Here is a 16,165-nt window from a genome sequence, read left to right as displayed (position 1 = left end):
GGTTTAGTGGACATGGTGGTGTTGGGTTGACGGTTGGACTCGATGATCTTAGAGGTCTTTTCCAACCTCAATGATTCTATGATTCTATGATTTCCCAATAGCTTGTCTACATGATTTAAGACATAATCCGTATTAACTGCTCCTTTACACTGCAACAACTGCCCTTCTGTTTTGCAGGTCTAACACAATGGTGAAATGAAAGTCTGGTTCTGAAGAGAACACTTCTCATCAAATCTGGAGAACATTAGAAGTAGCACAGGAATTGTAAAAGGAAGACAGAAAAATAAGTGGAGTAAAACAACTTTCTTCTGAAACACAGTAGAAAGTATTTTTACATTTAATGAAGAAATCTCCTAAAATCGATGCACCCATAATAGTAGCAATTTTGTAGCAACACAGAACAGATATAACAGTATTTTCCATGTTCAGGAGATGCATTATTTGACGTGCAAATCAAGAATGGGACTTCCTCTAGGATATAAATATATCAGAATAAATGTCTGAATTGCAGATGCTAAGGGAAAAAGGAGGAGTTTGTCTGCAACACATTTATTCTTATCAGCCAATGCCTCTTCGTGGAACAAGGAAAGCCTACTCTTACTGATGCTCTGCTAATAAGATTTTCAGCCACAGTGCTTCATATGCAGCCTAGCTTTCCCACCACTAACTGAAAGACAGAGAACCTTTGTGAGGAGCAACATAAAATGAAACTCCCTGGATTCTTTAAGGTCTGCATTTCTCATCCTTTGCCCTGCTGCCTTGATAAGTTCTCAGCCTCCTGTAGCCATGAACAGAAGGCTTCCTGCTTGATTGGATAGGCAGATGCATCAAAAATCCATTTGCTATTGTGGATATACATGAAGGTAATATAGATTTTTATCATTGCCCACCGTGTTACTTTGCCTCTGAAAGCAAAAATTCCTCCTACATTATAGAACAGGAGTGGATCTGGGGACCTAATGTTTAGCATTATCTAGTGAGTCATCTTCTAATATTTATAAATATCTCTCCTTTCATGATCACATTAGGCTGGAGAAGTTGGGCTTTATTTTCTTCTTTCAGCAGCATAACAGCTGTGGAAATGGGGGATGGGACAAATAAGGCCACAAGAAAAAATTCCGCGCTGCAACTGATCATTCACTGAAGTTCTAGTGAATCAGAAATAGATTGGGAGACAGCATCTCTCAAAGAAACTGAGGAACAGGGTGGATATATCCCTCAGTGTGGAATCTGTCACTTCCCCCCCGCCACCCAGCATGGTCATAGCAAGGAAGAGTAGCACTAACAAGCCTTTGTGTTGGATGCACATGTGCAAGCTTTGGGGGTTGACAGTGGTTCTCCCCAAAGGGATTAAAGAAGTACAAATGATCTCTACTACCTCTATTATCAGATAATTCTTAAGTGTAATAAAGTGGTGACCTAGTTAAACCACATTCCTGTTCCTGGTGCTCTTTTTTTTGTGGTGTCTGAGATAACAGGGAGATTATTTTGGCATCAATTTAATCTAGTTAAATAGCTTTACTGAAGATCTTTATCACTATAAATAATGGAGGTATTTGAAGTATTTGGTTACAATTCTAACTGAAGTTATCCAAAACAATGCCTCTCTAGCAATCCTCTTGTGCTGTTTCTTCACTCTCTGAAGAAAGTTACGAAGGTTTTGAACGCTTTTCAGCAATAGCTTAAAGGTACAAAAACAAAAAAAAAACCTCTTTTTTTTGTGGTGTCTGAGATAACAGGGAGATTATTTTGGCATCAATTTAATCTAGTTAAATAGCTTTACTGAAGATCTTTATCACTATAAATAATGGAGGTATTTGAAGTATTTGGTTACAATTCTAACTGAAGTTATCCAAAACAATGCCTCTCTAGCAATCCTCTTGTGCTGTTTCTTCACTCTCTGAAGAAAGTTACGAAGGTTTTGAACGCTTTTCAGCAATAGCTTAAAGGTACAAAAACAAACAAAAAAAACCCAAAAAACCCCAGTTTGCCCAAGTCTCTGATGAACATTTTAAAAATATCCATCATATCATGGAACATGGCAAAGTGGTGTATTCATTTACTCTTCAGTAACGAAACATAAAGGTGAAAAAAGAAGATATCTAAAAGAGAAAATAACTGCCTTCTCTTTTCCAAAGCAAACCGAAACAAAAATCTCTAAAATTATTTGGAACATAACATCATCTGCTCCCATGCAGCACAGTGGGATGAAGTACTAAAAAGCATAAAGCACGTCTGCCTATTTAGCATATAAAATTTGGGTGAAACGTCTCCTGGCCAGCTGACTGACCTGAGACATGAGTGCATCATGACTGGAACACAGGTACTTGGCTGGAATGTCTGTAATGAAGTCAGCATCACGAGTGGATGATAAGTTCATGCTCAGGGGCTGTTTCCTATTTTTATAGACCTGTGGGAAAAAGCTATAATGATTAGATGCATGAGGTCAGAGCTATTGGGAATTTAGCATAGCAGCAAGAGTTTTCCTTAACTTTCTGTTATTGAGTGCATGGAGCTCTACAGTATGTAATGCATGATTCAGAATAAAGAGTCATAAGATTGACTGTGCAGTATATCCTAAACATTATTAACACAGCATGCTCATTTGTAAAGTGGCACATTGCCTGACAGCAGAGTGGTTACTTTGACAAGCTAAGGAGACCAGAAGGATTTTGCCGATGGTATTCTCCTCCTCTTCAGGCAACAATCACAGAGTGTAGTAATGCCACACAAAGGAAAACATCAGATACAACACCTTCAGACATGGTCTGAAAACATCATTCTCATCTTTTTCACCTATTCTGAAAGAGGAAAGGTGTTTAACAACATACATGACATACAGCACAGGTCTTTAGTACCTAGGTTATCTGAACATCCTTTGTCCTCTTGACTACAGTACCTCTTCTGGCTATGACGATTACCTTTTAAAAATCAGATGGAATAGCCACTGCACAGTATGCACAGTTTTCAACATTTTAATTAGACAGAGACCTATTTACTGTGTCTGGTACATGTGTACTGTGTCTAGTATGGTTATTTTCCTCATTAATAAAGCAGAATATAAATTAAATTTGCTTGTGATAAAATCTATTTCTAGAGTTTGTAACTACATGGGTTTTTATTAAAACCTCAAGTGACTTACAGTGTTGAAGACAGGGTGATTTTTACTCATTTGATAATTTATTTTAAGCATAATCACAATTTCCAGATAACCTCTCAGAAAGCCTGAAACCTTCTGAAAACACAATTATTTTACAACAGATAAGCAAATAACTGAACAGAAGAAGGTTAGAAAGAGTCAACAGAACAGATAGATTGTGCTTTATGGCAAGGAGCATCCGCTCTCCTCTGTCTCACGTAATGAAGAAGGTGGGAAGCTATATGAGGAGGGAAAACAGAAAGTGTATTGGCTGCATATAATATGAGCCAAGCAAATGTGCAGCTAAATACTTAACAACCATAGAGAAGCAATACAGAAACATTTACATTGAACACCTCCTACCTTTCATAACTGCTGTCACATGTCAGACCTGGCTTGAAGACTTTCAATATGAGGTTAGAATAAAATAGTACAAATGAAAATAATGCCAATTTTCTGTTGCCATGAAAGTATGAAAATGAATGTCTCCCCACCTGCTGTTTTAACTGATGTACTAGTCTGTCCTTCTCTCGTTTAAGAGCCATTACTTCCTCTTGAGTCTTCTTTTTCTTTGAAGCAGACAGTTCAAGCAAGGCAATGTTTGCATCTTTTTCACTAATTGCAGCAAGCAAAGCTTCCTGTCTGATAAAATAAGATAAAATAAAAATTGTTATATTCTCATTGAAACAGAACATATGCTACTATAACATACTACATGAGATGTTTCTTTTAACCACTGGAAGAACAATCAGCTACCTTCTGAACACTCTTTAAATAGCAAACATTGTCAAGCCTAATCAAATCATGAAATAAACTGATTAGCCAAAAATTTCTCTTTATAGATTTTTCATTATTTAACTATTTCATAAAACATTTACCTCAGTCTATTTTGCTACAATATATATCTAACAATACCTCTGTGAAATGTCTTGCTTTTAAAAATCTTTGGTATTTATTTTTTTAAATTCACTTTCCCGAATTTCAGAATATCTTACATAAATCTGTTGTGAATTATTCAAATCATACAGATTGAATAATAAAAAGCAAAGTGATACAGATAAAACATATTTTTATATTATCATATTAATTTGGTACCCTAGAGACCTCAGTACAGAAATCTCTGGACATCATCCTCACATTTACTTAAGTGTTTTCCTAGGGATTTATTATTATTCGTTGTGTCACCACAAAACTTTAATTCTAGAAGTAAAATATAACATCTAGAAAAGAAGTTCCTTGATCTAATTGTTCATGAGGAATCTTTTCCTTTGGAATCTTGACCCCTCAGTCTCCATAAAGCAAACAGAAACTTACAGCACTCAGAAACGTATAGAATTACATAGAAGTTAGCAGGGTCACATCGTAAATAGTTTGTGAGGACATATGACAAAGGTAATTTTTACAACATGCAGTTGGAAACACAGATCTTGCAGTATCTTACTATTTCTTATACTCTCAAATGCTCACTTTGGCAAGGCCATAATCTGTCCCTTATTTTCCTAAATAAAAGAAATATATTCATCTTCTGCAACGCATTCAATGACAGACTATGACTTATCAGCCAAGAAAAAGCATACAATACTTAATAGCTTTTAGAACAGAATGTGTTATGGCCTGTGCAGAGATCTTGCAGTATCTTACTATTTCTTATACTCTCAAATGCTCACTTTGGCAAGGCCATAATCTGTCCCTTATTTTCCTAAATAAAAGAAATATATTCATCTTCTGCAACGCATTCAATGACAGACTATGACTTATCAGCCAAGAAAAAGCATACAATACTTAATAGCTTTTAGAACAGAATGTGTTATGGCCTGTGCCTTTTTCCAGAACTATATAAGATCAATCATTAAAAAATAAACATGGATAAATGAGCCATAAATTAACCTTAGGCTCCAACTGCTAATAAATGTAAGAATACGGCTCATGAACTTCATACAGTCAAGGTGAGCTAGAAGTTTGGAATTCTCACAGTCCTTCGACTTGCCAGCAAAAATGTCAAGAAAGCTATTTCACTTTTATTTTAAAGTTCCTAAGGTATTAATGTAAATATTTAAAGGACAATATTTCTGATAGAGTCAAAGAAAAACAACTCATTTATTTTACTCTCAAAGTTATGAGACATGGATCAATTTTAGATAAACAGTTGCATTTTATTCATACACTTAAATAGTCTCATTTATTATTCTGTCTTCTTCATTCTAATCAGTTAAATGATGTTTAAAAGAGGATGCCATAAGTCTCCAACAGTCTTAATTTAAATGAAAGCTATTAATTATTAAATATAACAGGTATTAAAGAAAAAATATATAAAAGGGTCACATATCCATAATGCTAATGAAATGAGATATAGCTATATTGTTTTCTATAAACCTCATAATAATGCATAAAACTTGCTGTGTGGTAATTTGTAAAAGACTGTTGGCATTTTCATGTGTTGTGCTTAAATACAATATCAATTCCTTAACATTTTCATTAAAATCTTAACTTTTTAATGCACTGAAATAGAAGAAAGCCTATTTGCTACTGTATTCAACAATTCCTCTCACCTTGCAGAAAGCAGAGAATTTATGCACCATATAAAATCTAAATATGCCCTCTTTTGAGCATCTGGCTCAAACAAAGAAAAATGTAACACAATTTCAGCTTTTTCTCCGCAGTACCTTTGACATACAAGTCTGTACGTTTCTGTTTTAGAAATATGTCCTAACCCTAGAAGGTGGGGGTTTTTCGGGGGTGATAACATAAGCTTTCCAACAGAAAGTGTCAGCAACAGGTATTCTATGACTTTAAAGCCAAAGAAACAGCATATTGCATTATTACGCAAAATACTCTTCTTCTAAATTAAACAAGATTAGGTTAGTTCGTCTACAGTTACCTGATAGCAGACTGTATTAAAATTACAAAGAAAGGTTAGTCAGAAGTTTTGACAATGTTTCAGCGGGTTGCATCAAGGAACATTTTCCAATTTTTAACTTGCATCAAGCAACAATTTTGTTGCTATTTTGAACTTTGTTAAAAAAAAGGTTTTGCAATGTTCCTCTGGTTTTCAGGATACGTAGGACAAAGATTTGCCATATCTGCAATTATCACCAGTGGGATTAAATCCTAATATTTAATTCATGGTAATCATTGCTGTAAAGTAGGTACCTCTGGTAAACAGCAAAATATAAATCTATTTATACCATAATTATCAGTCTAAAGATATACTTATTTAATATCTGAAGATAAACACTGACATAACCATCACAAACCCAACACACTCAGAAAGAAAACAGGTACAGAAATCTACATCTCAGAAATTCCAAGGTTTTTAAATATATTTAGATGAATTCTTAAGTCATATAAGTTAACTCCATCCCAGCTAGACCCAATACAATGTCTGCTCATCTAATAGCAAATTTCATGGTAAATAGTTGCCACCTAAGAGGTTTCTAATGATATATAATGTTATTTAATTATATGTAACACATATTACAGCTGTAAAAAGCCACAAACAGAATAAAAGTTTTACATTGACTTGAAAACTACATGAAGCGATACTGAAATTTTACTTCTCCTCCAAAATTTAGATTATTTCACTGCCTCAAAATTGGAAGTGAAAACACAAACCTGACTAGTGAGGAAGAAGAGTCAGAACTACTGAATTATTTGGTATCATTTCAACATCTGATAACGGGATTCACTCACATCCATCTTTTTTGTATGGCCAACCAAAATGATCACATGTTCTTGTGGTCATAACTGTTCAACTGTGCAACATACTCTAGCTCCACTTTAAAGTAGCACATGAGGTAAAACCTTCCCACAGGAGAGGACAGCCAGTCAACGTGCTTTGAAAGATCTGCACTCTGGATTCTGCAGCCCCAAACCCACAAGATTTTGCAGACCCTAGCATGCTTTTTCTCAGCTGATGGTATTGAGGGATTATGAAAGCCAACCACAAGTTATGAGAACATTTTTGCAAGGGAAAGCTAACAAAATCTTTTTTCTCTATTGTCTCGTGGCTCACAGGATAATTCCATTCAGTATACTACTTCTCCTATCTTGGGAAAATACTTGGGAAAATACGTAACCAAACACTTAATTCCAGGAAATAATGATTCATACCAAACACTTCCAGGAAATAATGGTTCATAGTCATGCGAAATAGCTGCTGTCATATGACTCCACAAGTGCTCCACTGAGACGCTCTAAGATTTGAACCAAACCCACAGCACATACACAAGTTTGAATTGCCCCCCCCAAAATTATTGTCAATATCTTTTTTAATTCTTATCTTTATAGTAAATGTAAGTGGAGTTGGGAGGCCTTAAACCTACAAAAGTTGAGAGACAACTGCACAAGAATACAATGATGGGGATTTCTACTGAAGTCCTTCCACAGCAATGTGGAATGATGAATACATCTACACAGATGGGCAGCTGAATGCAAACTCACACTGCCAGTACTCTTGAAGCCGCCTGAATGTGAGTCAGCTTCAGTTCAGAAGCTGTAAAGACTCATTTGTCTAAGAGACAAGGTGTTTTAGCTTGGGCATAGTGCCACACAACATGCTGATGGCTTCCAGACTGGAACTGTCTCACATACAGCCTGCTCAGTGTGGGCAGAGCAAGCTTGTATCTGTCTGCACCTGTCTGCACAGACATACTCCTGGACTATGTCGGCATATTATCTGTGTCTATTATCATGGATAATCTGAACGGTAATAACCTCAAACATATAATCCAGTGCCATTTAACCAGGCATCCGGGTTAACAAGAGTTCAGCAGAGCAGGACTGTATATTCTACCAAATGATACGTGTTGGTTGCTTACACCCTTAGTAATTAACTACTTCAATACAGAGGGAAGACAGAGACACCCAACAGTTTTTATTATTATTTTACAGAGTACAAAATAAAGATGCAGGTTGTGACAGGGCATCTAAAGAAACCGAAGCGGCCTCCTTTACTTCTGCATGGCCTAGCATACTAGCAGAGTTACAGTTCCTCCACTAAGTCCCTGGGAGACAGAGGTTGAAAAATACCTTGCCCATGCTGGTGAGAGATCCAAGCATTTATGAAGCAGCCTGTGGGGATAGACCCGGAGCTCCACATTATCATATCTCATTTATTACATATCACACACAGGTTTACCCACGTCTGTGAAAGTTGCTGTGCTATCCTGTCAACATACTTCAGGTTTCCTATGGAAGAACCAAATCTGATGAACAGAAGCAATTTATTTTAGCTACCCAGTGACCTTGCTAAAAATTTAATATCACCATTTTTGAAGGAAACATTTGAAATTAGATTATCTGACCACTAGGAACAAGGCTAAGATGCCAGCAAAACAGCTGACGATGACTTTCTCACTTACAAACATGAAGTAAACTTCATTCAAAAATGTAAACAGGTGGCAAGGTCTTCATCTAAATCTCTCAGGTGAGTAATACAGTTCCGCTTTGCTGTTGAAACTGACACTCATCATGCGTTTCTATGCAAGAATTTTTGAAAATCAAGACCTGAACTGGCACCAAGAGCAACGTACAGTCTGACATACTCTCCAGCTAACATGCTTAAGAGTGTAAGCATAATTTATAATTCCTAATTATCTACTGTGTCAGGAAAAAAAAAGACTATCCAAATACAGTTCTATAGAGATGTTATCGCTATTCGCAGCCAAAATGTCTCCTTATTGTTTAATAAATGATGGTAATAAAATACATTTTAAAATAATTTATTAGAGCACTGAATTAAATGACATTCTTTAACAGTAATATTTGTAAAGAGTAATCCTTTTTGCTATTAGTAGGTTTTGCTCTCTTTTTTGGCAAACTAATCTGTTATACAAATACCAGGGTAGTACTTTTAACACCAAGAAAAATCACTCTAACTGTACACGGCAAAATTAGGTTAACTCTCAGATTAATAAAATATATGTTAAATCTAACAGCATTTGCTCCACATTCATAATTATTCTGTACATTTTCCTTTGACACACATAAAGTAATTCCTAGGATTCCCAATCTATATATCCTCCACTATAACATGGTTGCTCATTACAAGGAGGAGAGGGAGAACTTTTCCCTGAAAAAGCAAAACTCATGAAATGAAACTTCCCCTCCCCTGGCAAAGCCTGACTGCATTCTACTCCACAGCAACCTACTACGTCAAGCTAGTCTCCTTAATACAAAGACAGTGAATATAACAGTCTCTTGGTGAGCACACTTGCAGCTGCAAGATCAGGGCTTAAGGTACTAATGATTCCAGTGAGAAGTACCAAGAAACTTGCACAAATATCTTAGTATACTTAATGTCACTTCATACTACAATACAAAAAAAAAAGACAAAAGAAACAGTCCCTTCCTAATGACCACGAATTAATTTATTTACGCAAGTGGTATTCCACCCAAAACTATTCAGGATTCCACTTTGTTTAATGTTTCCATTAACTACATGGATGATGGACTAAAAAATCTATTTATTATATTTCAATGAGACTTGAGACTGTGAGGATCTTCAAATGCCACGAAGACAGGAATAAAAATGTCTTGACAAACCAAAGATGCCATCTAGAAAACTAAGGAGAACTCCATATTAATGATCTGTTGTGAATAAGGCAAACATCATATTGTGAGGTATAAACAGAAATAGATTGCAAGACAGAAGTGATTCTTTTGACCTACGTGACTTCAGGAAGATCTCAGCCGAAATACTGAATCCAGTTTGGATATGATTCTCCATGAAAAATGTGGAGACTGCTCAGGGGAGAGCAACAAAAACAGCCAGAGAAATGACTGACAGGAAAACATTGGAAAAAGCTACAATAAATAGTCTATGAGTGACAACATGATAATGAGAACATAAAATGCTATGTCACATTGAAATAGAACATTTTATTCCATATCCATGGCACACAGAACAAGAAGTAATGTGCATAAATTGCAGGAGAAAAAGTTGTGGGTTTTTCCTCCTAATACCTAGCCAAGGTCTAATGATAATGGCAGGTAAGTATGAATAGCAATTGAGTACTGGAAGAAATTGCTGGTGAAAGATGACACTGCCAGGGAAGTATTTTTGAACAATTTAGGCAAATGTCTGTTAGAAATGATGTGGGTATAGTTGATCTTGCCCCAAGACATGACCTTACCAGTAACCCAATTATTCAACGATTCAATGTTTTAAGGCTGATTTACTCTGTGTCTCATTTAAGACAGTAGTTGGAGTTAACGTCATGTTTTATCTGCTTCCATCATATGCTTGCTAGCCTTCCTACGACTAGAAGAAAAGACCTTTTACATTTAAGTTTCTACATCTATAGTAAGAAAGAACAATACAAAACTTGAGAATGATCAAGTTTCTGTGAAAATTTCTATGACAGCAATTACAGATAAGAATGACTTTATACTGCATAGGCCATTTCTCAGTGATAGTGAAATACGGAGATGCCTTTCCTTGGAGGATCTATCAAGTATTAATCTGATAACAGACATGGCTTTTAGACAAACAAAAAGTATGAAATGATATCAATCTTTTAGTAAAGTCACTGGAAGTAGTGTTAAAGAACAATTTGAATTAAAGCAAAATACCATACATAGGATTAGAGGAAGCAGATTATATCAAAGCAACTCAATTATAAATGTAACCTAACACCTGAAAAACGCAATCTTATAGATCTCTAGCAATACAGACATAGAGTATGCGTTTGTGAAAGCGTCTGTCTTGGAGTGAAAAAAATTACTTAATATGAAAAGGAAGCCTTAGCATACTAGAAGGGAAGATAAGATAATGCAACAAGAAATAAATCCATGAAAGACTCTGTTGAATGCCAAACTGAAAAAGTATATTGTATACAGTATTTTATCAAACTGCAGCCTAAACAAATGTCAAATGGAATAATTTCTTTAACAAATATGGGCAACAAATGAGAAAAAAGCGTTGTTCACCAGCATATATTTAGTCAAGATTAACTATGGATAAAAAAATGTACTAAGAACAGATTTAATAACCCTAAACTGTCATTCAGCTTGTAGGAGGTATTCAAGATACAGCTAATAAAACACAAAAAATGGTTCTAACCACCCACAAAAAAATCTCAGTAGTGTAAAACACTGAAGGATGACCACTAAGATAAATGCTTTCTTTTGAGAGCTGCCTTGCAGTTAACCTTCTTAAAGAGTCTCCCAGAAACCTCTAATCATAATACATTGCATTGCCACTTATCACAGTCAATTTAGAAGTGAACTCTGTAAACACTCCTGCTTTACTCCCCACCTCTGTTAGTCTAAGAATAATTTTCTGAGCTTTAATAAAAGAACTTATGACAACATTTTGGGAGGCGGGGTGAGTTCTTAGAAACAGTCCAATTGTAATCTAACAGAATTCCAAGATTAAGATTTATAGAAACAAGATCTTCTAACAAGAACTTTTACTGCCTTTGCTACTTAAGCCATTCTCCTCAAAATACGGAAATGCAACTTAAAAAGTCACAATTAAAGCTAAATCAAGTCAGAATTGTTTCAAATAACGATATAAAGTAAAGTACTCAGCCAGCTTCTCACATGCTAATCGTACTGAAGGAGAAAAAAACCAGTTCAAACAACTTTTTCCCTTTAATTATTGTTTTCTTTCCCTCATGACCCCCAGTATTCAACCTTAAGTTCAGTAGGAGGTGACTAGAGATAGACGGTGATGAGAGATCCTGTTTGAAACAGCTTCTCTCTGTCACTCCTAAAGCAAATAAATGGTTTGTTAAAACATGCTGTTAATCCATTATGGATGTGCATGCATCTTAGAAAATAAACTTCAGAATATTATTAGTATTTTAAAGCTTTTTCTTTAAAAAAAAGACATACTGATCACAAGCATAAAATTAAAAATCTGTATATTCAACAACAGAGTTGTTGAATAAGTCTAAGCTACTTGCATGACACAGACATGTAAATTCAGTCACAATTCATTTTAGACGATTATCCTAAAATTGCATGTCTGAGGCCTGACAGAAAATTTGTCTCTCCAGTTACATTACTAAATATGCTTTACAAAAGCATATTTATAGCTTACTTCTTTTAAATGAACAATTATTTTGCACTGTTTTCAAAGAACAATCCCTTTTGAAATACTTTCAGAAGAAAAACCAGCATGAAATAGCACTTCAGGTTGGCCTGGTGCCCTTACAGCAAGCACAGAGCTACCGACACTCCACAGCCCAAACACACCAAGAAGCAGAGAGGACTGCTCCATTAACTACGGGACAGAAAGACGGGGGCCCTGCTCTTACACACCCCAGTCCACCAGTCCAACCCACCACACGCTTTTCCTCATATTATCTGAGTATCAAACCTTGAATTTACCATCTGATCAAGAGTTCTGCTGGAGGCAGGTGTGAGGAGGAGGTATCAAAGCTTACACTGTGAGACAGACAACAAATAGACTCTATATTACACCTGGTTTAGATATATATTTTCATTAGGCTAGAATCAAGGAGAAACAGGAAGAAGCAGCTGTCCCTAATGTGAAATTTCAGAGTAAATGGAAAGAAGGAAAAAAGAGGACCTGATTCTGAATAATCACAGAGGAGTTACTTGAAAAAGCAGCTTTCTTATCCATTTATACTTTACCTCCCCAGAGCCACAGCTCAGTGCTTCTTCCCTATGTCTCATTATTCCCATAAGCACACCTCTCCTTACATCCCCCAGAAACAGTAACTGTATTGTCTTTAGATTGGCAATTTTAAATTATTCCTTTTTTTTCTCCTTAACAGTAATTCTGAATGTGCATATAGGACTTTTGTTAAGCAAACAAAAACCATCCAGTATAAAGGTACAAGTTCAGAGAGAAATTTCAAAAGGCAAAGAAGGAACTTCATGCCCATCTTTTGGGGCTAATTTTCAAGTAAGAAGTAGGCACTCAACTGCCCTTTGAATTCACTGAAATTTTTCAAGCCCTATAACATTACACTTCTGATGTCTCGATGATTTATGTTTTAGAAATGACAGCTAAGTAAAACAGACCCCCTCAGAAAAGACATATTCATCTGTGAAAGAAATTACATCATAGTTTCATAGGTCATGCTTCAATAACCACTGCATTATCATTTCATGCAAGTGGGCAGCATCGCTCACACAGGAGTAGATATAACAAGCTTCAGACTGTGTGAGAAATGCAGAGAAAAAAAAGAATTCACAGTGCTGAAGTTAGAAGATGATAATTATTTCTGGGTTCTGCAGCTTTTTACTAGAATTTACTCCTGTTGTTCATTTGGCTTTGTACGATTCTCCATAGGAATGCAAACAACACTTGGTTAAAATACCTCTGCCTGTTTTATGCGATACCACAGTACGGTGCAGAGATGGGGACTGCTGAGAACAAGAACAATGGCATCTGAACGCATGGGATTGTGTTACACCAGAGCGTAGCACTGAACAGGGTCCACGTAAGTTAAACAGGAAAACAAAACTATAGGTAATCTGTCATTGTCAGCCTCCTTATCCTTCAACACCGCTTTTTGTGTTTACAGAAGACAAAGATAAAAGTACTTTGCAGGATGAATGGCTTGATCTTTAGAATATAGTTCTTAGTAACATTTTTGAACTGCCAAATACATGTTTAAGCTTGGAAAAAAGTTACTATTAAAACTTACTATTGTTTTAATGAATTTGCAGAGAATTCAAAATATTTGAGTACAAGACATAAAACTGAGATGCAGACACAGACTATTAAAAAAACATAAACTTTTGTTAATTGTATTCTGTTCTTAATTTGAATTGAAAACAAATTTCCAATGGCCATTTGTTACAAAGTAGATGGTTATGCTAAAGAATGACTGCGGCTTTCTTTCAATATTTAATAAATGCCGATCAATAAAATTATCCTTTTGGCAAACAGATAACACAAAAAGATACTAAAATCTATTTCTTTCCTTTCCATTAGAAATGTAAGAAGAGGATTGGTCTGATTTTGAAAGAAGTAACTTAAGGTCCTCCCTCTAATTTCCATAAAGTTACAAGCAGCTGTCTATTGAATAACATATGTAACAAAACTCATAAAATCCAGTGTAGATCATATTGAACTTTAAAGTATATCACAGAGGGAATAATTAGTTCCATTTTGAAACAACATATAGAAATCAATATAAATATGTATTAGAATATATGCCTTGAGCTTTACAGTATATTAGAAGGCAATTTCAAGAAAGAAAATTGCCTGAATACGTATGATTAACAAAAAACTCTTGGCAGTGCAGAATTCATATTTGATAACTAATCTGAGGGCATAGTTTAAATGCTCACTTACTAAATAGGGTGTCAGACAGAGATTATGTAAACCAGTGTCATATAGTTTCCACTAGCCACAATTATATGTCAGAGTACAATTCTGTATGTTAGCCTTAAACTAAGAAACTCCTTAGAATTTTGAACACGCACACACACACACACACCCCAAATAGGCTGACAGTTTTAATATTTCAAGTATTCTAATTTAGATCTATGAAGTCAGAATCATCACTGCCATTATTAACATGGTGATATCCGTTACTTATTGCTACACTGTTAATACTGTTACATAGCTTAATTTGATAGATACAGGAAATTCTACAAATTATTACAACTCAACATTTTTTATTTTTTAAAATGACAATGTTTTTGTTAAATTTACCCAGTTGATAAGGTATTGCTAGGTACAGAACAAACTTAAACATACTGCTCCAGACACATCGTTTCTGAGGATTTCATTATATTGGGAACCACTGAATATGTATTTATGCTCAAGCCACAGAAAACCAACTATTAACAACACTAATTATTGGTGTTAACATTAAAAAAAAGTAATTAAGCATCTGAGTAAAGAAGATAATTAAGATATTTTTTCTCAAACTAACAGGCCACCATTCCTTTAGGTGTGGGATGTCTAAAGACCTAAGTGACTAAAGGCATTTTGTCAGAGAACTTTATTCAAAACCCTGCCTCCATCATTTTACCTCAGTGAAAACACTACCTTCATTTTTAATAAAATACTGCATGCCCAAAATACAGCATGTGAAAATAATAACTATAAAATAGAAAAGTATCAGTAAAGACAATGAAAGCCTAGAGCAGGCGCAAGATATTTTAGAAGGAAGGAGAGAGGGTATTAGACAACAGCACACAAATATTTCTCTAATTAGTATCTTAAAAGATTGGGAATGAAAGAGAGAGGATACCACATGATGTTATTTAATTATATGACTTCCCTGCTAATGGAGCTATTCACAAGCATTGCCAGGAGCATGAAGACCATCATATGATTCAACTTTACATAAAGAAGTTTGCTCATTGATCTTCTTTGGTGGGTTAACTGTTTCAAAATTTGTTTCAGACTAAGGAAGCATTTTTAAAAAAGGCATATGTACAGTCTTAGAGCTCTAAGATAATACATACTGACTTTCTCAAAGCAGACGAAAGAGGCATAAGGTATATCACTGAACTGTATCAGAAGGAACGCATAATGCCCAGCAAGACGGATGTCTGAATGGCAACAAGGAGTCATCACAATAGAAATAACAGTAGTTGGATATTTTAAGATAGTTCCACAACAAATTGTAGCATGTTTAGTCTTGATAAACAATTAACTTCTTACATACTTTTTTGCCTCGGTCTTCACCGGCAAGTGCTCAAGCCTCACCACCCAAGCCGCAGAAGGCAAAGACAGGGACTGGGAGAATGAAGAGCCACCCACTGTGGGAGAACATCAGGTTCGAGACCATCTAAGGCACCTGAAGGTGCACAAGTCCATGGGACCCGATGAGATCCCTCCGCGGGTCCTGAAGGAACTGGCCGATGAAGTTGCTAAGCCACTATCCATCGTATTTGAGAAGTCGTGGCAGTCCGGTGAAGTTCCCACTGACTGGAAAAGGGGAAACATAACCCCCATTTTTGAACAGGGAGAAAAGGAAGGATCTGTGCCTGGCAAGATCATGCAACAGATCCTCCCAGAAGCTATGCTAAGGCACATGGAGGACAGGGAGGTGATTCGAGACAGCCAGCATGGCTTCACCAAGGGCA

General features: G+C 35.8%; 1 protein-coding gene across 1 annotated transcript in view; it reads right to left on the bottom strand.

The window, feature by feature from the left end:
- Nucleotides 1–16,165, bottom strand: part of ERC2 (ELKS/RAB6-interacting/CAST family member 2) — a 496,513-nt gene that overhangs the window by 95,462 nt on the left and 384,886 nt on the right. The window contains exon 18 of the mRNA XM_019473456.1: nt 3,634–3,781. Coding sequence (XP_019329001.1) covers nt 3,634–3,781 — 148 coding nt within the window. The remainder of the gene's footprint in view (nt 1–3,633; nt 3,782–16,165) is intronic.

The sequence above is a fragment of the Aptenodytes forsteri genome, unplaced genomic scaffold (genome assembly GCF_000699145.1).
Source record: "Aptenodytes forsteri isolate BGI_AS27 unplaced genomic scaffold, ASM69914v1 Scaffold53, whole genome shotgun sequence".
NCBI classification, from domain to species: domain Eukaryota; kingdom Metazoa; phylum Chordata; class Aves; order Sphenisciformes; family Spheniscidae; genus Aptenodytes; species Aptenodytes forsteri.
This window is presented reverse-complemented; position numbering and strand designations above follow the sequence as displayed.